The following is a 24634-nucleotide window of genomic DNA, read 5'->3' on the forward strand; positions in this document are numbered from 1 at the left end:
AAAAAATGGTGACAATTAAATGGTTAAATTAAAAAAAATACCTCTCCCTCCCAAATCCGCCGAGCGACGTGATCGTGGTAGTGAATCAGCACAGAGGTGTCAAAGGGCCCTCCCGGATAGCCGTCCTCCTGCTCATCCTCCTCCCCGGCTGGAGGGTCAACATCTGGTACCCCCTCCGGCTCGTGGTAAGTCACTGCCGCCACCTCCTCCTCCTCCTCCTCCTCCTCTCGCTGGCGGGAAGAAGATGCCCGAGCCAGCCGACTCCTAGATCCTGAACCAGATGTACCCTCTCCCACGTCCACGGGAACTCGCACACGGCGTCCCCGGCCCTGCCCCCGTCCCTGAGTCGACGCCAGCTGCGCCGCCGCCCGCTCGCGTCTAGCCGACGCAGTCTGGGACTCTCTCCCCTGTCTGATGCGTGCTGGTTGGTTGCCTGACATGTTCCTGTAAACAATCGAAATCGATTAATATGCGAGGCAAATGAAAAAACAAAAAAAAAATGAACTTCTGGTACAGTTCGGAAGTTCATTTCCGAAAACTGGGATGGAGGTGTTTTCGGAAATGAACTTCCGAAACACCCCTGCGTAGACCTTCAATACAGCCTCCAATGGCAGACCCAAAAAACCTAAACCAAAACTACTTTTATGCCTACTAAACATCCTAATATCAGTACTAACCTATCTTAATGTGATTTTTTCAGTTTCTAAACACCCTATTAGAGTTTATTCAAATAGATCTAAAACTTGAAAAAACAATGATAAACTTACCAATTAGTGTTTGATGATGAGTTTGGTTGAGTTTGGAAGAAGAGTCTGGCTACTTCACACTTGCTTTTGCAGATTTTTTGCAGAGAGTTTGAGTTTGGAAGTGTTTGATGATGATTAGGGTAAATGATTAGGGGGAGGGGGGCTGTTTTGCTTAATCTGCAAAACGCGCATTATTTCGGAAGTTCATTTCCGAAATGCTGTTTTCGGAAATGAACTTCCGAAATAAGACAATTTTTTCAAAAAAAAAAGGCGCTTTCGGAGATGCATCTCCGAAAACACCTTTTTCTTGCATTTCGGAAATGCATTTCCGAAGTTAGGGGTAGTTTGGGTTTTTCACCAGAGGTGACCAAGAAGACATGGGGGTTGATAAAGAAATTTTCATAAGAAGTAACCACCCATAACTTCTCATTCACAAACATTTTAATTTATTTATTTTTTATTTTAAAGATTAAATTAAATATATTTCATAAACATTCTCAAAAAAAAATTATATTACTCACCAAATACATATGTGAATAAAATTCTCAGTAATAATATTCCCAAAAATAATATTCCAAGGATTATAATTTTAATCCTTGAAACAAAAACACCCTTATAAAATATGAACAAATATTCTATGTCAAAGAACTACATATATTATCTTCGGAGATACATCAAATAAAAACACCCTTATAAAATATGAACAAATATTCTATGTCAAAGAACTACATATATTATCTTCGGAGATACATCAAATAGGAGAAATTCAAATAAGAGATAATAGGATTAAATCTTAACTATTGAATGTGATAAATGATCTTCATGTAATTACATTTAGGGGCGGCAAAACAGGCCGTGGCTCGCGCACCCGCTAAAAAATGGCGGGTTGGGTTTGAATTTTAGGCCCGCCGCTCGTCAAAGCCCGCCGCCTTCCATAGTCCGCCCCGCCAAAGCCCGCTGTCCGCCAAAGCCCGCCCATCCTCCAAAATTCTCTCTTTTTTAGTTAATTATAGTAATTACAATTCTTGATGGTTTATTTTATATATTTATTTGTAAATATATGTAATATTTTTATAAGTAAAAATTGTTAAATAGTTAGCTTTTATAAAAAATTATTTTAAAAAATAAGTGAAAAGTTTAATTAAAAGGAAAAAATAAACATATTAATCTATTAAAAAAATGAAAAAAAATATAAATAAAAATGGGCGGGCAAGCCCGCCGTCCGCCACCCGCCATCTTGGTGGGGCGGGCATGATTTTTATGCCCATTTCACTTGACGGACATACCCGCCCCACTCATTTTTTAGCGGGCTTAAGGCAGGGCGGGGCGGGCGGCCTGTTTTGCCACCCCTAATTACATTCATGCAATGACAATAAAAGTCCTTCTACTATACATCCTCGGTTCAATCTCAAAAATAAATAAAAGTTTATAAAATTGATACATTTACTTTAAAAAAATGTTTTGAAATTTGTGTAACTAATTTCCTTTTATTTTTAGAATTTTTCATCACAAAAATCCTTTTGTAAAAAAATACCCTAGATTCTTACTATAAAAAATATCATTTTTTAAAATTTATTAAATACCAAACATATATAATCATATATGAAACAAATATATTAATTATTTAACAAATTAAAAAATATATAATTTGAGATTAAATGTAGTGCACAGTATTTTCAAACTTAAAGCGTGACTTTAGGGGATAAAAAAGTAGTAGTATTAAGCTTATCTGCAAATTTACTGATTTTCCTCTGCTTCCATCCCCTGCTCTGACCACCGTATCATTCAAATACTCCCAAAACACTCTTCACTCATTCTTCACTATATATAAACCAACACTCTCTTCTCTTTCTTCTACGTTTCCAATGGAAAACCTTCTTCATTTCCATATCATTCTTCTCCTTCTCTCTTCCCTTTTCCTTCTTCAAAACGTAACGTCTTTCAAAAACCAAGATGATTCAGAAGAATGGGGTTACGTTCAAGTCAGACCCAGTAAGTTTTCTCTCATTTTTTGTTATTGCATAGCTTGTGTTTGTGAAAAAGTTAGAGTGAATTTCATTAGTAAATTTCATTGCTGTTATTGTTATTGCAGAAGCGCATATGTTTTGGTGGCATTATAAGAGTCCTTACAGAGTAGAAGATCCTTCCAAGCCATGGCCAATTATTCTGTGGTTGCAGGGCGGGCCTGTGAGTAGAAAAAAAAATGCGAATTTTGAATAAGAACAATCATTTTATGTGTTTTGTGTTTGATGAGATTTTTGAAACTTTGAATAGGGTGCTTCTGGAGTTGGAATTGGAAATTTTGAAGAGGTTGGACCTTTGGATACTAACTTGAAACCAAGGAATTCAACATGGTTGTTAAAAGCAGATCTCTTGTTTGTGGTAATCACTCCTATAATTCATCCATCATCCATCATGAACATGAACATGGACTTTTTCTTTTGCTTTGCTTTGCTGTAACATTTGCTTTTAGATTTTTATTATTTTTTGTAATAGTCAAAATTAAAAATGCTTTTGAATATATGATTGGTTGTGATTTGTTGAGATAATAAAACTTTTGATAGTGATTGTTTTCATCGAAATTAAAATCTTTTTTTTTACTATGTGGTTCTAAATTCTAATCACTATTATCTTAATAACACAGGACAATCCAGTTGGAACAGGATACAGTTTTGTGGAGGATGAAAAAAATGAAAAACTTTTTGTGAAAACAGATGTGGAAGCAGCCACAGATTTGACAACCTTGTTAATTAAATTATTCAATAATGATGAAAAACTCCAAAAGAGTCCTCTGTACATTGTGGCAGAATCCTATGGTGGAAAATTTGCTGTCACTCTTGGATTATCTGCTCTTAAAGCTATTGAAGACAAGAGATTGAAGCTTACACTTGGAGGTAAGAGTTTTGTCTTGAACTGTTCTCTCTTCATTTGCCAGATCTCAGATTGGTGAATGGGATTAGTTAACTTGTTTTCTCCGTTAGTTAGGAAATTATTTTGTATTAAAATATTTTTTAACTTGAAGAAATTTATGATTTTGGGAATCTTTTTCTTGTGTAGGTGTGGCATTAGGAGACAGTTGGATCTCACCAGAAGATTTTGTGGTGTGTGATAAATTGTTCTACCAATAAGTTTATTTTATTGAACATTGGTTTTAAATTGTAGTTGTGGCTACTGTGCAAACTTTTTATATTACAGTAAAATGATACTGGTGTGCTCTAAAATCGTTATATTGCAGCTGTAATTGGGTTGTGATTTGCAATTTAAGTGTATGTTTGGTTGCTCTCGAATAAAATTGATTCTGCTTTTCATAGTCGATTTTAATTGAAGTTAGGATTAGTAACTTTTGAGTATAAACGTGATTTTTACACTGAATTCAAGTCATTTTGCAAGAATTTATCCAAACATAAATCACTTTACCGGCTACTCACTTTTAGTCTGAATCAATTTTACATTTTCACCACAAAACCCAAACACAAGCTAAAACCATTTGAACTTATACAAATTTCATGTTTGATCTGAATTTGCAGTTTTCATGGGGTCCTCTCCTCAAAGACGTCTCAAGACTTGATGAGAATGGACTGGAAAAATCAAACAGGTAAATATGTTTACCATTTTCTCAAATAGAGAAACAAAATGCACAGCAAAAAGTGTTATTCTATAATTTATAGAATGACCATTTTCTCTCTTATCTAATACACATATTTTGGAGATCAGTTTAGCTCAAAAGATCAAGAAGCAACTTGAAGATGGTAAATTCGTTGAGGCAACCGACACATGGGGTGACCTTGAGTCAGAGATTTCTGCTAGCAGCAACAATGTGGTAACTTTTCATTCAACTTCTATTTTTCCCTTAAATGAGTTCTTTCTCTAACCAATTTGTTTTCTCAAATTATTATCGGTGTTGACCTGCCAGTGTGAGTGTCGTGTATGGCGTCAATGCTTAATAGCTCTAACGTAAAAAAGTATGATTTTCTTTTGTTGAATATAGGATTTTTACAATTTCTTGTTGGATGAGGGAAGTGATTCAGCAACCATATCAGCATTGAATCTGGGATTATTCAAAGAAACATCAATAAACCGGTACTCCAAGTATCTTACTTCCAAAAGGACAAGATCTTATACTCCCGGTGGTGATAATGATCTTGGCACTTTACTAAATGGTGTTATAAAGAAGAAGTTAAAGATCATCCCCGAGAATGTCACGTAAATCTATAATTCCTTAATCACGAATCATAAGTTTTGTTCACAGTTTCATTGCAAAAAATTCATCACATGATTGCTTAATAACTGTGTATTTGATATCAGATGGGGAGGGCAGGCCGATAAAGTTTTCACCTATCTTGCAGGTGATTTTATGAGGCCAAGAATTGATGAGGTAAGAAGTTTTTTAACTATGGTTTTATTTTAATTTTAAACTTCAATTTAAATCCATATATCATATCATAAATGTTCGAGCTTAAAATAAGATCTAGTATATACAAACATATTTCTGGATGGAAATGTGTAACGCAGATACTAATCTCGAGTGACTGATCAATTGATTATTACTAATTTTCACAATTGTACAAACTTTTTCATTTTTTTTCTTGGATTTTTGATGTCATTTAGTGTTAAAAATTTGCAGGTTGATGAGCTATTGACTAAAGGAGTCAATGTCACCGTGTACAATGGACAGGTAAGAGTTCCTTTCCAATGTTAGTTTCAATAATAATAAGAAAATAGATAAGAATACTTAATTGTATACATATATACATATACTTATATTCTACTCCAATTGTTTGACATGTTGACTTGGTCTTAAAGTAATCAAATTTTCTTGTTTACCTGATTGGACAAACATGATTTTTCTTTACGTTTAATCATATATGACACTTTTACTTGATGTGTTTTTTAATATAAGCAATAACTTCATAGAGTATCTTATTATTATAGGTTGATCTGATTTGTGCTACCAAAGGGACTGAAGCTTGGGTTGGAAAACTCAAGTATGCATTCTTTTTCTCTCTTTTTCTTTCTTACTTTCCTGCTAATTGCTACCAAAGGTTAATTCTCTTTTCTTTATTATGTATAGGTGGGAAGGACTTAAAAATTTCTTAGGGAAAGACAGAACAGCCCTCTACTGTGGAAATAACAAAACAACCAAAGGCTTTTTTAGGTCCTACAAAAACCTACAATTCTATTGGATTCTTGGAGCTGGCCATTTTGTAAGTCAACATTTAAACAACTTGCATAAGTTTTCATTCATTAGTAAATCATAAGGTACTGAAAAATGAAAATAATATAAGAAATTACAGTATAAAGAAAAAAGTGAGACAAAGGCATTTATTATAATCAACATGTACCATCATTTTCAGAATATATATAAAATACAGTACTGACCAGTGACAGTGTGTTCTTACTTTTGAAACTCTTGAGCAAAATAAAATAATCTGTCTTTCTGACCATGTTTGATTTTGTTCTGTGATTGATTGAGTGAGTGAGTAGAGTTCATTAATTTTATTTATGATTTGTTTGGTTGTTGATGCTTGATGTAGGTACCTACTGATCAGCCTTGTGTTGCATTAGGAATGATAGCTTCAATTACAGACTCACCAGCTGCTTGAAAAGAGAAAAAGAACAGTACTATCTGTAGAATAAATTAAAGAAAGAAAAATTCATTGTGGATCAGGAAAAGAAGAACAGCAATAAACTCATGGAAAAGAAGAGAACTACAGGGGTGTTATTTATTGTTTCTTTTGTCATTCTTTTCTCTTGTCCTTATTATTAGTATATAAATGAATAAACATATGTACTTTTTCATCTGAGTTTGGAGATTCATGCAAGTCTTTGTTTTCTGAATAATAAATGTTGAGCAAGGCAAGTGTGTCATTTTTTTATGGTTGAATGATAGTTATATTATATCAATTGGCATTCATGATGAGAAGATACCTTTCATAGGTGGATAGTTGACAACATAATGATGACTATCCCAATGTAATAATGAGCACAAACGACCACTTTTGAGTCTTTAAAATACTTTTTTTTTTTAAGCCGTCTAATTAGTTTGGATTTACTAGTTTAGTTTTGGGATGATATCATAGATTAAAGTCATTAAATTCTCTATCAACAACTTATATTATTAAATTCAATTAATACATCGGTTGAAGATAAAATAATATATGTTTATACATATTTTACAAAACTATGAAAATAATAGTATGATGAGTAAGGTATATGCCATTCCAAAATTTTGGAGCTTAATACAAAATGTTGATAGAAGAATATATCAATTACATCTTAAAGAACTCTATTTGAATTATAATTTGTATGCCACAATTCATATTTAATTTAACTTAAATTTACATGAGGTAACTAATAATTTAAAAGAAAAGTTAGTTCAATGGAGTTGGCTTATTATAGTCACGGTATTATCGGAGTGGATCAAGACAACATGCATCAATTTTTCTTTTAAGAGAATCTCTTCTAACAATCATCTTAACCAACTTACTTTAGCACTAACAATTGTAAGAGTCTGTCATTACTTTATCACTAACAATTGCAACAACAGTCATTTCTATTTTCATAAAACATAGAACGTGAATAATTTGTTTCTTAGAATTCCAAGAGACTCCTACTTCATTTATACTAAACATGTAAATGCTAATTTGTTTGAAATCATATGACAAGGTGTTCCAATCACCATCATTGTACCCCCTCAAGATCAGCAAAACACTTTTGATAATGTAAGACGAGGTTCACAATCCTTTTAAGTTACCGTGTGACTCTTTCAGTAGTTTGTCAATGCTCTTCTATACTATGTCTACTAGTAGACTTGCATAACAACCCTACCACATTGGCAATGTTAGGTATTATACAATCAATGACATGCCTAAGACCGCCAATGATGCTCGCATACTGATATTGTCTTATGTACTTGCTAAAAAAGTACATATGGTAGCAACCCTATGCGGGTTGGGGTTGCTAGAGATTTTAGAGTTTGCGGTGGTTAGGGCAAGATAACAGTAGTGAAAAGTCCTGTTTCAGAGATGTTTTTTGTGGTGTTAAAGCAAGCTCGCGAGGGTGAGAAGCTATGCATTTAGGATATTTTTGGTGAATAACGGATTGTCCTCCTCAACCTTAGGTTGAGGTATTTATAGAGGCCTATGGGTAAGGATTTAGGGTTTCTTGGAAATATCAACTGCACACCCTAGTAATGGTAATGGACCGTTGAATCCATATTTCCAAGGGAGACGTGATTTATTCTCTTGATCCCTTTTTTGCATTATATCTGACCTAGACACGTCACTTCACTCCTTTTCCTATATTTGGGCGAGAAGGGTGTGTCGTGGGCGATATCTTTTCCTTATGGGCCATATGATCTCGTCGCCCCTTGTGGGTAGTGAGATCTCATCGCCACTTATGGGTCCTCATAAATATATTACTACACAATCCCTCAAGCACGAGGGCTTGATAAAGGGCAAAGTGCTTAAATGACTTTGCATCAGGGGAGCCTATGACTTTAGGTGATGCACTTAGATAGCCCTACAGGATGAGACTTAAGTCCCTTAGGCGGGATGTTTAGATGAGTCTGTCTAATGAGATCTAAGTCTCTCATACGAAGCGTTTATATGAGCATGTCTAATGAGACTCAAAGTCCCTCGGACAAGGCGTTTAAATGAGCCTGTCCGATGAGACTTTAAGTCCCTAATGTGAGACTTTAATCAGAATCTCTTGGGCTATAATTCAGTCAAGTTCCTTAGACGAGACTTTTAATTTATGCCTATCTAAAGGGATTCTAAGTCCTTCTAGTGAGGCACTCAAATAATCCTACTTGATGAGACTCTAAGTCCCTCAGGCGAGGCATTTAGATGAGTCTTCCTGATGAGGATCTAAGCCCCTCCTGCGAGACTTTAAGTGGAGTTTCTTGGGTTAGAATTCAGTCGAGTCCCTCAGGCAAGGCTTTGAAGTTGGCTCTGTCTCACGAAATTCTAAGTCCCTTAGACGAGGCGTTTAGATTAGCATGTTTGATGAGACTTTATGTCCCTCAAGTGAGGCATGTATATGAGCTTTCCTGATGAGGCTCTAAGCCCCTCAAGAGAGACTTTAAATGGAATCTTTTGCGCCAGACTTTAATCGAGTCCTTCAGATGATACTTTAAGTGGAATCTCTCGGGCCAGACATCAATCGAGTCCCACGAAATAGACTTTAAGCTTAAACTCTCAGTTATACTTTGATCGAGTCCCTTAAGAAAAACTTTTAAGTGGAGCCTATTGGGCCAGACTGTAGTCTAGTCCCTCAGGCGAGACTTTAATTTGGGTCTGTCTAACGAGATTATAATTCCCTCATGTGAGGCGTTTATATGAGCATACTTGATGTGATTCTAAGTCCCCAAGGCAATGCGTTTATATGAGCCTACTTGGTGAGACTCTAAGTCCCTCAGACAAGGCATTTAGATGAGTCTACTTGATGAGGCTCTAAGTTTCTCAGGAGAGACTTTAAGTGGAGTCTCTTAGGTTAGAATTCAGTCAAGTCCCTCTGGTGATACTTTAAATGGAGTCTCTTGGACTAGAATTTAATCGAGTCCCTTAGGCAAGAATTTTAAGTTCAACCTGTCTGATGAGATTCTCAGTCCCTCAAGCGATGAATTTAGATGTGCTTTCCTGATGAGATCTTAAGTCCCTTGGGAGAGGCGTTTAGATGAGGTGATCCTTCACTAGTAGCGCATTTGTATTTTCCGTGAGGGAGAAAAAGATCTTTCTGTGAAAGTCTAGCATACTTGTATTGCCTTAAGAGGTGGAAAGAATCTTCCTGTGGAAGTCCAACATGTTTATATTTCCCTGATAGGCGGAAAAGGATTATCTTGTGAAAGTTCAACATACTTATATTACCTTGAGAGGCGGCAAGGATCTTTCCGTTAAAGTCTAGCATAATTGTATTGCCTTAAGAGGTGGCAAGAATCTTCTTGTTGAAGTCCAACATACTTAGATTACCTTTAGAGGCGGCAAGGATCTTCCTGTTGAAGTCCAACATACTTATATTGCCTTGAGAGACGTAAAGGATCTTCCTATGGAAGTTCAACATACTTAACAGTAAAACCAATTCTAGACCCAACTAAATGGAGTCGTTGTCGTAAGGGTAGGCTCCGATGGCGTCACTACTAGGAAAATGATTCTAGACCCAATTACATTTCGCGTGACTTTGGAGATACCTCAAGATATTACATTCGCATCCAACATCTGCCTAAGGTATTTTCTCCAGGAGGAACTGTAATTTCATTCGCCGGCAAAACCTACGGCAATGGTGTTAACCATGAAGCTTGGATATTTCTTGTCCATTTTCGAGAGAAGGCAGTGAAAGTATGGTAATAATGGAAGGTGTGGCCCATATTAGTTTTACCAAAACCCCATTGTGGGTGCCACTATACTTGCTAAAAAAGTACAAATGTGTAGCAACCCTACGCGGGTAGGGGTTGCCAGAGGCTTTAGAGTTTGATGTGGTTTGGGCAAACTCACAGTGGTGAGAAACCTTATTTCTGAGGTGTTTTCTATGGGGTTAGAGCAAGCTCACGAGGATGAAAAGCTATGTATTTGGGGTTTCTTGGAAATAGTAATTGCCCGCTCTAGTAATGGTAGTGGAGCGTTGAATCCTTATTTCCATGGGAGATATGAGTTATTCCTTTTACCCCTTTTCTTCATTATCTCTTACAGAGACGTGTCGCTTCCCATGTTTTCCTATATTGGGCGAGTGGGGCATGTCGTGGGCGATATCTTCACCTTATAGGCAATATGATCATGTCGCCTTTTGTGGGTGGTAAGATCTAATTGTCCCTTGTGGGTCGTTATAAATATATCACTACATCTTACTATATTACTAGTGTTCTTAAAGAGTAACACTTGTATCATATGGGGTGCAAACAAGTTTACAGTCAAATTAATAATATTTCTTTAAGATCTTTTCAACATTGTGAGATTAATATGTAAAAATTCTCTTTTTTAACCTAGTAATCTTAATACCATGGATTACACTCACTTCTCCAAGGTCTTTCATTTCTAATTTATTTCACAATAACGATTTCACATTATTTATGGCATGAATGTTTGTACCAAATATGATCATTTCGTCTACATATAGATATATGATAGCTCAAATTCCGTTTTCAAACTTGTAGTAAACACATTTGTCACTTCATTCACCTTAAACTCATCCGAGATAATCAAATTGTTAAAAAAATTCATTTTAAATAATAAGAGAGACTTATCAATGTGAATATTGTGTCTATATTTTCAACAAACATATAATAAGTTATTTAATAAGAACTTCATTTTAAATAATGAGACTGGCGAACTCTAGCAATCAAAATTGATTGACGATAATCTCTCACAATCTTCGAAGACGTAGTTTAAAGATAGATCGACTATGTTTAATATAAAAAATGGAAAATAGTGCAGAAAGTATTGCTGCAAAGCTTATTTTAATTTAATGAGAAACTAATGTTTTAATATAAGAAAAAATAATAACTAAATGAGAAATAGTTCTTCATAATTTTAACAATCACTTCTAACTAAGTGGAACATAAATAGGAAACTAATTACACCTTCTAGTCATTATTAAAACCAACAAAAAGAATTTAGGTTCATTGAACAATTGATGTATCTGATATATAATAATGACCGGATACATCATTTATTCAATGAATCTAAAAAATATTTTTTTCCTTATAATAACTGAAAATAGAAAACTAAATTTTCCACTAACAATAAAATAATAAATATTTTATCTTGACTTATTCAAACTAAAAAATAAAGCATCTAAAAATATATTTCAACACTCCTCTTTGCCTCGTAGGATGCAAATTCCTAACTTTTTCTTAAAAATTCAAATTTACTAGGTGGAAACAACTTAGCAAACATTGTCATTTTCTTGCATCTTCTATTTTACAATAAACCAAACTCACATTGTCATTTTTTTGCACTTATCTTAAGTAAAATATCTTGATATTAAACTGTTTGGTCTTCCTATGAACTATTGAGTTTAATGAGATTGAAATAGGGATTTGATTATCAATAACAATTTGTGTACTTTGCTCTTGCTTCAGACTCAAATATGCTAAGATATTCCTTAGCCAAATAGCTTATTTTAGTGTTGTTGATGCAGCTACAAACTCAGCTTTTGTTGTTGACAAAGCTACAACTTCTTACTTCTTTTAACACTAAGAGAAAGTACTTGAACCTATATTGAAATTTGAAACAATATCCTAACGTACTCTTCATATCATCCAAGCTACCATCCTAATCACTGCATGAATAGCCAAATAATTTGAAGTTTCTGACCTTTTTGTACTTGATTCCATAATGGTCACTTCCTTTAATGTATTTTACAACTATTTCTGTTGTCTTCAAGTGCATTTTACTAGCACAATGCATGAACCTTGACAATAAACTCACTAAGAATAAGATGTCGGACCTTGTAGATGTAAGGTACATTAAACACCCAATCAAGTTTTTGAAATGAGTTTCATCAACTTTATCAACTTCATCCTCCTTTATGAACTTCTTTTTTAGAATCATAGGAGTGTTCATTGTTTTGCATTCATCAAGTTGAATTTTTTTAAATCTCTTTTGCATTTTTCTTACAAATAAAAATCTAATTCTTCTTTTGAGTGATTTCCATACCAAAAAATAAATCATAAAATTGAGATCAGTCATCTCAAAGACTTCTTTCATTTCTTGTTTGAATTCTATAACTAATGCTACGTTGCTTCCTGTTACTAAAATATCAACATCATGCTTGTATAAAGTTTAGCTTCATATAGGCTCATTTTAAAGTTCAAGCGCAGCAAATGATGATTAACTATGTTTTATCAAACTCTTAGGGCTTGCTTTAAGTCATATAGAGCCTTTTTAAGCAAGTAGACTTTTTCTTGGCCTTTGATCACAAAACCTTGTGGTTGCTCAACATATATCTCCTATTAGTAGAAAATCATTAAGTAAAACTAACCTAACATCCATATGAAACACTTGTCACCCTTGTTGTCCATTAATGAAAAATAGTATCTTTATTGTTTCATGCCTTGCTTAGGAGCAAAAGTATCTTAACAGTCAATTGCAAATATTTGAAAATAGTCCTTCACAACAAGTCTTGCTTTTTGTTTGTTTATAAAGCCTTCGAGACTGAATTTTGTTCTAAATAAACATTTCACTCTAATAACCTTTATATCATGAGGACTTGGAACCAACTTCGAAGTTAAAATTTTCTCGATCATGGATAGATCCTACTGCATCGTAGTTATGCATTCTCCTCTATGACTACTTGTTTAAAATTGGTGGGTTCAAATACATCTATGTTACACATTGTTGCGTTGCTTCTTTGATATATATATATATCAAAGACTAGCTTTCTATTATGAAATGGTAGGTCATCTATGTTATCTTCAAGCTCCAATAAATCATTATGATTCTTCTTTGGAACTCTCCAACACCAATTTTCATCCACCGTGAAGTGAACGCCTCTACTTACAAAAAAAATCAATACGAGGATGAAAAAATTTGTAAGCTTTTGAAATTGTGTTGTAGCCAATAAATATTCTAAGTTCAGCCCTTTTTTTTAAGTTTGCATGTTTAACCTGACAAAAATGTAAGTAGAATAAACCACCAAATACTTTTAAAAATGTAAGAGAACGTTTAAAATCAAATCAGATCTCAAATGGAGTTTGATTCTGCAAAGCTCGTGTTCTGTTTTGAATTAAAAACAATAGTACTTGCAGCTTTAGCAACTTCTTTGGCAATTCTTTTTTATGAAGCATACACCTAGCCATCTCCATGGTTGATCTATTTTTCCTTTCACTTACTCTTTTTTTTTTTGGAGAGTAAGGGGATGTCTATTGATGCTCAATCCCTGCTTCTTCACAAAATTGTTGAAACTAATTTGATACATACTTTTTCCTATACATACTCTTTCCCATTATCTATCCTCAAAATTTAAATACGGCAATTGCTTTGATTTTTAACATAAGTTTGAAATACCAAAACACTATTAATACTTCTGATAAAATTGTCAATAAAAGAAATATAATAAAGACTCACATTTAGTGAAAGAGTTCTTTGGGGTCCAGCAAGATCCGTGTGAATAAGTTGGAGCTTCTGGTTTGCCCTCCAGCTACTTGCAGAAAATAGCTTCCTTGTTTGCTTTCCAAATTGGCAATCTTTACATTCGGTTAAATTTTCTGTTTAAGAAGGAACTCTATGAACCAATTGATTTTTCAGCATATATTTCATTCCCAAATGATGTAAATGGCTCAATCTTTTGTACCAATTCCAAAGATCAGTTTCAGTTGTTGTAGTGAAAAATCACATTGCTCCTTTTTTTTGGATCAAATGAAAAGCTCTTGCATTTCATTTTGACTTTGAACATTTTTTGGTTTATTGGGTCCTTGATTATACAATTTTTATCTTCAAAACTAACATTGTATCCTTTTTCAAGTTGTTGTCGAATACTAAGAAAGTTTTGATTAATTTCGGATACTTATAGAACATGGCTGAGATTTTTTTACTTGAGTAGCTTGTTATAGCTACTGTTCATTTTCCTTTAACTGGAATGTGTTCACCGTTTCCAATTTTGATCCATTTGACTTTGCTGCCCTCCAATTTCTTGAACAAATTTTTGTCGTAAGTCATGTGGTTTGTGCAAACACTGTCTATCATCCATGATTTACGTGAGTAATTGCTTGAAAACATATTGCAACAAAGAGATGGTCTTCCTCCTCCTATTGTGAATTTTCTACTTCAAGTGCAACTTGTTGAATTTTAGCTCTATAGTTCACATCTTCATGACCCATCACGTAGCACTTGATGCACTTTTCATCAAGCCTTCTCGAACACTTAAGTGGTGGGTGACCCATTTTCTGCAGTGTTAACAAGTAGGATGACTTTTCTTTTTATCCTTTCCTTTATTATATCTATTTGTAGCATTTTCACTACTTGTTGGATGGTTCTTCATAGAGTTTGATTGATGGCTATTGGATGGTAAAGCACCTTTAACCCTATGATCTTGCCTCATAAGCCTTCGCTGCTCTTAGGCTTGCAAGGCATTTATAACTTCTGCTAAGGTAATCTTACAAAGATCCTTTATTTTCTCTAAAGAGGCTAGAGATGCCTCATATCTTTCCAGCACTGTAACTAAAACAAATTCAACAAATTTGGAATCAACAAAGTTAGTTCTGCATAATATATTGGAAACACTTAGTCTGAGTATTCTTTGAATGTCTTTGACTCTTTCATTCTTTCCAATTCAAATTCTCTCATTAAATTCAGTACTTGAATTCTTTAAATTCTCTCGTCTCCTGAATATTCTTCCTTCAAAGAGTTGCATCTTCCTTTTGATGTTTTGAGGGTCATGATTCTAGTGAAAGTTGTTTCTGAAACACCAGAAGAAAAAAAACATTATCTTGCCTTTGCCTTTCTTATTTTTTTCTCCTTGTGATATTTTATTTGAGTCATAGAAGGATTATTCCGCAGTGGGGGAACTTCATAATCCTCTTCTACGACTTCCTAGAGGTATAAAGATTCAAGGTAAGACTTCATTCTTAATTCCAAAAGATTATAGTTGTACCTATCAAAAAGAGGAGGATCAACTTTTGAAAAACTTGAATCTGTATCAATTTGACATGTCGCTCAAGAAGAGAGCTCTTGATACCAACTATAGATTTTTGTTTTGAATAAGAAAAGGAAAATGGCAGAGAAGGAGTGTGCATAAAGTATTGGTGCAAAGCTAATTTTATTTAATGAGAAACTATTGTTTAAATACAAGAAAAATAAAAACTGAATGGAAATAGTGCTCCATAATTCTAGCAACCACTACTAACTAAGTGGAACACAGATAGGAAATTTACTAGTATGATGAAAAAATAGGAAACTAACTTGTCCACTAACAATAAAATAATACTCTCTCTCATCGTATTCAAACTAAAAAATGCAGCATTCAAAGGCATATTTCAACATCTTAACCCTTAAAGTTTTTAGGGGTGAAAGTTGGTGATAGTCCTTGAAAATTGCATATGGGGAAGGATGTCATTAGCAACATCAGAAATAGATTGACATCTTGGAGAAGTAGATATCTTACTTTAGAAGAGAGGGTAGTGCTGATTAACACTGTCTTGAATTCAATTCCAATATACACTTTGTCTTTTTACTAAGTCTCGATTAGGGATTTGAAAGAGATTAGAAAGATTCAATCTATTTTCTTATGGGGAGGGTATGATATTAAGAGGTCGATCCATTGGGTAGTTGGGACTTTGTATGCAAACCTAAAGAATGTGGGGGACTCAGTATAAAAAAACTTAGAACTTTTTAATATACCTCTTTTGCTCAATTGGAAGTGGAGAATATTAAAGGATAAGAATGCTTTATGGAATGGGATTTTGATGCATAGGTATCATAATTTGGCATTGAAGATGTTTTTCAATGATGGCATGATGGTCAGTAAAAGAGAATTTATTTGGTGGCAGGATCTCTTAACGGTGAGTTTTAAGAGTGATGTAGGGCAGGTTTTTTCTCTAACAAAATCTTTTGCAGGTTGAAAGAAGGAAGTTGTATCTCCTTTTGGTTTAGAAATTGGCTAGGCAATCAAGCGTTGAAGGATGTATTCATGGATGCGTTCAAACATGTTGTTGATCCTTTCTCTTCTGTGTCAGATGTTGGCTATTAGGAAGGGTTTGAAATTGAAAGTCAGTCATTAACATGGACAATTCCTTGGTAGAAGCAATTCCTTGGCGGATGATCAGGAGATTTTTTCAGTAAAGTCTTGTTATGAAGTCTTTGATATCATCCTTGTAGAGGTTACAATAATAGTGAAAACATCTATGCGGAACCTATGGAAATTAAAGGTTCCTTCTAATATTCTCGTTTTTGGATGGAGGGTGATTCTCAATCGATTACCAACGAGAGACCAATTATACAAAAGAGGTATTTTAGTTAGTGATAGATATAAATGTTGAGCTTTTAGCTTCCAGGAAGATGAAGACAATACACATTTATTCAAATCATGTGTGATGTCAAAAAGGATTTGGGAAACTGTAGATGAGTAGGTGGGGTGCCATGATGGACCATATTTTGATGGCTTTCCGAGTTTTATTTTGAGTTGTCATCAGGTGAAGAATGAGAACATGTAAACCAAAATCGGTGTGATTTGGTTGGTGAGGAATGTCATTATATTTCAAGATAGAGTTTTCAATTTTGAGAATTGAATGTTGTCCATTAAAATTATGTCGTGGAAGTGGATAGGTTTGAGTTGTGATTCCACCTGTGTCTATAAATTTTACGATTGGTTTACCTCTCCTTTAAATTGTCCTATAACGAGGGGATAACTTTCTTTGGTTGTGGGTTAGAGTATCCCTATACTATGTTTCTTTTGATATAAATCATTTCTTATCAAAATAAAACATCTTCAGTTATTTAAAAGGAATTTCATTTTGAATAATGAGGTTGACGGTCTCTAGCAATCCAAAATGATTGACGACATTCTTTCACAATTTTCAAAGAGGTAGTTAAAAAATAGACAACTATGTTCAATATACATCAAATTATATGACAAAAGTCTTCGTTATGATTCTTATGAATATTTATAATCTATAAAAAAGTTTAGAGAAAAGAAAAATAAAAGACAAGGTCTAAGTTAAAATTATATAATCATAAAAAGTCGAGAACTAGTGAGAAATATATCTTACATATTTTATTTATTGAGAGTATTAGATCAAAATGTAAATCAATCAAGTAGTTTTCAAGGTGACTTCTAGAGTGATGGCTCAATTAAGTCTCTCACTTATGTACCACTTAAATGGACCATTGGATTAAACAAACATACATGATCTAAAAATTCTTTACCGCAGTCTATTCACTCTCTTTATCTCTCTCAACAAATATCTCTCCCAATCGTCTGCATTCTCCCTGACCTTTCTCCACGGTCTACAAATAGTTACCCATAAATTGATCTTTTTCTACCATAAAAAACATAACTTTATTGGTGTAAATTTGGGATTGGGGAGAATGAAATTGACTTTCACGGGCAGAACATCAAAATTTTAATGTTTTTTTTTTACCATTTTCATCTCATGTGTAGAAACAAATCGTATTTTCATTTCATAGGTTGTGTTTCAATTTCAGATGCCATAATCTAAAAGGGCCCAAAATCATTTCACCATATAAGCACTTGTGAATAAAAATCAAAGTTTAGAATAAAAAAACAATACAATTGCAAAGTTTTTTAAAATACCTATATCATTATTAGTGTGAGAAAAAAAACTCATTTACAAGTTAAGAATTTTTCAAGTGTATAGTTATTGTCATCTTCTCCAATAAATTTTTCTGGAATTTTTTATTTTATTTTGAAAATACATTTTCTCAAGATCCAAATCTACCGTAAAAGACTGATGGGTAAAAAGGGATTGAATGGTTGTGATGTTGGAATTCAAATATTAGTAGAAACAATAAGATATGTGTTGATGATCCTGGGAGTTGTTGTTGTCATGTGGTACCGGAAACGGATGAAACTCAAAAGAAGGAGAGAAGATACAAGAAGAAAATGAGATTCAATATAGTATGGTGTATGATAAAATTTGTCAACTTATTTAATTTAATGATCGTTAAACATGATTCATGGTGAGGGACTTAATTGAGTCATCGCTCTAGATGCTACTATTTTTGACACACTTGAATTGCTATAGGATTTAAATTCAAATATTTTCTTTCTGAATTTAAGTTTCTTATCTTGATTTTGTATCAAACTTAGATAGAAACTCACATTCTTGCAATTCTGCACAATACTAGCAACAAATCTTTTGTAAATTTGAAAAAAATAAAAAATAAAGAAACAAGTAAATACTTTGTTCTTCAACAATGACAAGATGAATTCTAATGTTGTTTGAAGAGATAGAGAAAAAATTATTATAATTATAATAATAATAATAATAATAATAATAATAATAATAATAATAATAATTATTATTATTATTATTATTATTATTATTATTATTATTATTATTATTATTATTATTATTATTATAATAAGGATAATAGCTAAAGAATATTTGTTGGTGAGACAAATATAAAAATGTTTATGAATTTGATTGATTTATTCAAAAGATTAAAGGCTCTTTGAAAAATGATGTATGAGGAAGTTTCTAAAATAGTCAGCATAAATTCAAATTCTCGCTCTCTTGAGTTTTTCAAAATCTTATGGGAATTTTTTTTTGAATAACAAGTTTTTTTTAAAAAAAATTCAAAAATAACAAACTTTTAAAAAAAATTACAAAAATGACAATTTTTTGCTATTTACACCACGTTGTCGCCAGGGGGGATGGCGACAACAATCAGCCCAAAGAGCAGTCGCCAGTGGGCCTGGCGAATTCCTTCTAAAATCAGGTGCTGTCGCCACCCCCCCGGCGACAACACCCCCTTTATTTATTTTTTTCATTTTTTTCAATTATTTTTTTTATTAACTATCTTTTCTCATTTATTTTTTTTAACTACAATTTTTCCATTATTTTTTTATACTGTTTTTTATCTTTTTTTTAATTATTTTTTAAATTTGTTATTTTTGAAAAAATAACTGAACATCAAAATATTGTTATTCTAAAAATATGTCTTTTCTAAAATAAAATTGAATACAAATTACACTGTTGGACTGATTGTTTTAAATAATGAGTGAAAAGAAAGACATGCATTTCACAAATTACAGAAATATTCATATATAAGAATGAAAAATGATGTATTAATTTTTTTCCATTTTCTATTTTATCTATCTTTCATTCTTTTTTTTATTCTTCAATTTCGAGGGGAAATATTTATTAAAATGGATATCTTTCATTCATACTTTTTCCCAATTTTGAGAGGAAATATTTTATAAATGAATCTCATTGAAAATATTTTTTCTCTTATTCTTTTTCTGTTTGACGAAACATGAAACAATATATGATACGTGGCTGTAATTCTTTTTCATTCAATAAAATAAATTTTTAAAAAAGACACAAAAATAACAAATTTAAAAAATAATTAAAAAAAAAGATAAAAAAACAGTATAAAAAAATAATGGAAAAATTGTAGTTAAAAAAAATAAATGAGAAAAGATAGTTAATAAAAAAAATAATTGAAAAAAATGAAAATAAAATAAAGGGGGGTGTTGTCGCCGGGCGGGTGGCGACAGTACCTGATTTTAGAAGGAATTCGCCAGGCCCACTGGCGATTACTCTTTGGGCTGATTGTTGTCGCCACCTCCCAGGCGACAACGTGGTGTAAATAGCAAAAAATTGCCATTTTTGTAATTTTTTTTGAAAAGTTTGTTATTTTTGAATTTTTTTTTAAAAACTTGTTATTAAAAAAAAAAAATCATCTTATGGTGTAAAGGTCATGGACCATTAAAAGTTTTGATATCCCATAATCACATTTGAAAGCATAATTAAGATACTATAATATTCCAAAAAAGAAGAAAAAACATTCCAACATTTCAAGACATAATAAAGCAAAGTGTTATAATTGAAGTACCTTAAAGTGTAAAGGTCATTGACAACTAAAAATATTTTGATATCTCATAATTAAATTTGATTCTATTTTTAACCTAGTTGGTTCAGTGGTGATTGACGCTGAATTTGATAGAAAGGATTACGGTTTGATCTCCCGCAATTTCGATCGGAGGGGGCTGAAACTACTTGATGCCAGAATTGACTCCCGAACAGGATTATATCAGTGGTGATAAGTCAAAAAAAAAATTGATTATATTTATTATGATTTTAAAAAGATTTCTTTAGAAATTTTGTTTTTTATAAGCTGTTTTTATTTTCTTGTACTATCACCTCTTATGATATTTTGAGTTTTGATATTGTTACTTCTTACATCATTAAGAACGTAAATATAATGTGATAAAAGATATAACATTCCAAAAAAGAAGAAAGAATATTCCAACATTTTAAAGCATGATAAAACATTTAAAGCATAATAAAACAAAGTGTTTTTAAATTATAACATCTATCAATATCGCATTTGCCAAGAAACTATTTGACGGACGGAGTAAACTTGAGTCCGTGATTAGCTTTAGCAGATAAGACACGGGACTACTTCTATGCCACGAGTTCTTATTCAGCATAAATTCATCTGAATCAACTATCTGACTAAGAATAAAATATACCACCAAACACCCTAATTTACCCTTAATACAAAATTTAATTACTCTTACAAAAGCCCTTTTTGGTAATTTACTAAATAAAAATTTGATTCCCACCAATCAAATGTCTACATTACTACAAATGGCACTCCTTTTCCATAATTCTACAGGGTGATTGTTAATATCCTTTGGTTTTTCCCTCCACCCTTTCAAAAGTTTGAAAAACAATACATTTCTTCAGCTTTGTATTCTCTATATTCATTTCTTCTAAACACATTTGCTTTTGTTTTTCATTCTCTCTCTGCATTCATACTTCTCTCTCCCTTATAGCTTTCTCCTCCGCCTTTCCTTCTCCATCCCAGCTTCCTCGTCCGCAAATCATCCTCCCTGTACCTGGGTAAGTCTCCCTTTCTTCCGTTTTCCCTTATATTTTGTTTTTCTTTTGTATTTCTGCTTCTCCAAGATTCCGATTTGATGTTCATAGAGATTCTCCAACATTTCCTCATACTATTCTTTATGTTTTTCTTTACAACAGAATGAGGTTTCAAATTTTTTTCGTTTTATATATGTTTTTGCCATAAAGATCATGTTTTTAATCATATTTTTGTTTGTTAGGTTTTTACCTAAACAAGTTTTCATTCAACAGTCGGATTATTTGGTGGTTTATTCAACTTTTTGGGTTTTTTTGTCACAAAGATTCTCCAACTTATCCTGATACTATTCGTTGTGTTTTTCTTTACAAAAGAAACAAGTTTCAGTTTTTTCATTTTATTTTATATTGGACCGTTGGTGATATGGAATTGACGCCGCAATCCCAACGAAACTCCTCACTGCAGCACTTGTGGTGTCCACGATCCTTCCCTCTTTTATGCTTGTATAATATGGAGCTTAGGTTTGTGGGGCTTCTTAAGTGTCATGTAAATCTTGTGTGTTATTGTTTATACTTTGTTTATTGGATTTCTCTATAGATTGGTTATTGGTGGTGCATGAATTTTAATTTAATACATGTAGTTGTTGTAAGTTAAGCTCTTTAAGTTGTTGTTATGTTTTAGTTGGTGGCAGCATGCTGCCAAGTCCAACCTTGCCAGCTATGAACAACAGGATGCACATGAATTTTTCATTTCCATGCTTGATGGAATCCATGAAAAGGTGGACAATCATAAGACACACAGTGAAGGTACTACATTTTAATATATTCACTCCAGTTTCTCATTCATATATTCCTTGATTGAAAAGCCTTTTATCCCCTAGATGTTAATTTCTCATTCATATATTCCTTATTGCTCATTTGGCATCATACAAAATTTAGTTTAAATATTTGTTTGTTTTTGATATATGCAGTGAAATCAGTTTGCTAATAATATTTTGGCAGAGATATGTTGTTAGTCCTCCACAATCATGAGCTTTCAAGTTTATTCCCTATTAAATTTTAGTCCTTATTAAAGTTTAACCCCTGCTTTAGTCTTGGATTTTCAATTAAAATTTAGTTTTCCATGGTATTACATCTTGTAAGAATAGTTCCTATTACGAAAGCTTTTCACAAAAAAAAGGATACTTTTAGTCCTTCAAATAGTCCCTAAAAATTACAAATAGTGACCAAAATATGATAATCCTTTTTAGGTATTAAACTTGAAATCTTGTGATTCTAGGGACAACATTAAGTAGGTTTTAACAGCTCTTGAATTGCTACTTTCTAATGAGCAAAACAAGTTTTCAACCCTTTTTCTCGTCTGAAAGTTGAAATGTATGAATTTGAGAAAATATCATATTATTGTTTGTGGATTATCTTTGATATATGAAAATGCATGAATGGCTGCTTTCCAATGAGCAAAACAAGTTTTCAGCCTTTTTTCTTGTCTGAAAATTGAAATATTGTTTGAATGTGAGAAAATATCATATTATTGTTTGTGGATTATCTTGGTATATGAAAATGTATGACAGTCATTATCAGCTTTGAGTGTTATATGCTGATGAGTTTTCCTGGAACACAAAATTACATATCTTAGATTTGTACCCCCTGCGGTTCTTGTCGGGGGTCAGAAATAACGCCGATTATCATATAATGTGTATGTGGATAACAATTGCTTTTGGTATTCACTGTCATTCGTCACTTTTGTGTAAATTTTCCAGGTTGAAATCCCTATTGGATTTCCTTTTGAGATTGAGGACAATCCTGGAGAAAGAACTATTAAACTAAAAAGACAATGTGAGGATGAAATTATCACAGTTCAAGTTGCAGCAGGTATGCATTGCTTTGCTGCAGATTTTGTGATATAGCCTTAGCAGGTCCGGTGTCGGTTTATTATATTACAAGTTTTGTAGTTTAGTGAATCATGGTGTTGTATCACCTTTGATAGGATACAGAATTTGGACCTTTTGCCAAATGCATTTATCAAATAAAAACATAGTACTACTCCTAATTAATGTGTTGTACCTTTACATACATGCTTTGAAGTTATCGCAATAAACAATACCTATGCAATGCAGTATTCACATTACTTTTCCTTTGACTCCTGTATTTTAACTTTTTTTATTACATAATTGCTACCAATTGATTGTATCGATGCTGAATGTCTAATTTAAAAATAAAATTGCCTTGTACCTCCTATATAAATCCCACTCCTCATTGAGTGTCTTGATTACAGAGCCTACTTTTTATGTACATGTATCAGAAGTTTTGCAAGTCACCGTATCTTTTAGCCTGGAATTTCAATATCATTTTTCTGGACAGTCATAGCCCTGCGAAATATTTGCTCTATGTAGTCCTTCTATAGTTTGATCTGTACAGTCACATGTCAAGTCGATGAAAATAAAGTGTTGCATAAAATGCTGATGGTTAACTAAAGAAACATCTTGTCCGGCGTTCCAGTATTTTTAAGTTACATTTGTGCAGCAGTACAGTCACATTGTTAAAGTCAAACGGGAAATGAAATTGTATTCTCACATCCATGTTGTAGTACTTATCTTTATTTCCAAAATGATGTTAAAGTTTACAATTCATGCATCAATAAGGACAAAAACGTGTTGCTTTAATTTGAAATATTTAATGATTTTCTGAAGATGTCCCATATCAATACATTAGCATTATTATTATCCTCTTACTAACAACTGCATTTGAGGGATATGAAAATGCTGTCATTATATTTAATCGATTTAATACTTTATCCTTGTGTTTATCCTCTTACAGTGTATTACATTTCAGGGTGATAAAAACTATTACATAATATTCTCTCCGACGAAACTAATTGTTGTCATATTATTTACACATAAACGTACTTGAAGTGTATGATTGGTCATATGTTGTGTAGTTATGAATTAAGTGCTAAAACATAAGTCTCAATATTGTACAATATTCTATTACAATTGCAAATTATAACATACTTGAAATTTATGATTGGGATTAGTCCTGTGCTTTGTATTTGTACTCAGTCAGCGAGATTTTAAATTGCATTCATGGTCATGTCACAATTCTTAATTGCAACCAAACACGACCTTAATCATGGTCGCAAAGACATGACATGAAAAAATTCTCTTGGTTTTTAAGAGTTTTAATTTCAATCTAATAGGACTACGCGAAATGGTCGTCGACGGCGAGAGACCGGGATCCATCCTCAAGTTTATGTCTACAAGATAGTGTTGCATGAAGATTTTACCATTTAGTCTTAATCTGATAGTGAACCATGAAAGTGCAACAAAGTTTTGAAAATGAGATGATAATTCTTAATATATTGTGATTCGGATAGTAGTAACATGTAATAGTT

At 32.8% G+C, this 24634-nt stretch overlaps 1 protein-coding gene and 1 long non-coding RNA gene across 2 annotated transcripts; both read left to right on the plus strand.

Moving 5' to 3' along the window:
* Window positions 1-2493: 2493 nt before the first annotated feature.
* Window positions 2494-6650, plus strand: LOC131635987 (serine carboxypeptidase-like 51). Its single transcript, XM_058906621.1, has 13 exons — window positions 2494-2738; window positions 2839-2933; window positions 3021-3128; window positions 3391-3640; window positions 3804-3847; window positions 4274-4341; window positions 4461-4566; window positions 4735-4949; window positions 5052-5121; window positions 5371-5421; window positions 5679-5731; window positions 5818-5950; window positions 6281-6650. Exons 1-13 carry the CDS (start codon window positions 2612-2614, stop codon window positions 6347-6349), a joined length of 1389 nt encoding a protein of 462 aa, XP_058762604.1. The 5' UTR covers window positions 2494-2611; the 3' UTR covers window positions 6350-6650.
* A 14405-nt stretch (window positions 6651-21055) lies between these two features.
* LOC131635995 (uncharacterized) lies at window positions 21056-23329 on the plus strand. Its single transcript, XR_009293925.1, has 3 exons — window positions 21056-21270; window positions 21926-22050; window positions 23004-23329. It is a non-coding gene; the product is annotated as an uncharacterized LOC131635995 (long non-coding RNA).
* The last annotated feature ends 1305 nt before the right edge of the window (window positions 23330-24634 follow it).

The sequence above is a fragment of the Vicia villosa genome, unplaced genomic scaffold (genome assembly GCF_029867415.1).
Source record: "Vicia villosa cultivar HV-30 ecotype Madison, WI unplaced genomic scaffold, Vvil1.0 ctg.001605F_1_1, whole genome shotgun sequence".
Taxonomy (NCBI): Eukaryota; Viridiplantae; Streptophyta; class Magnoliopsida; order Fabales; family Fabaceae; genus Vicia; species Vicia villosa.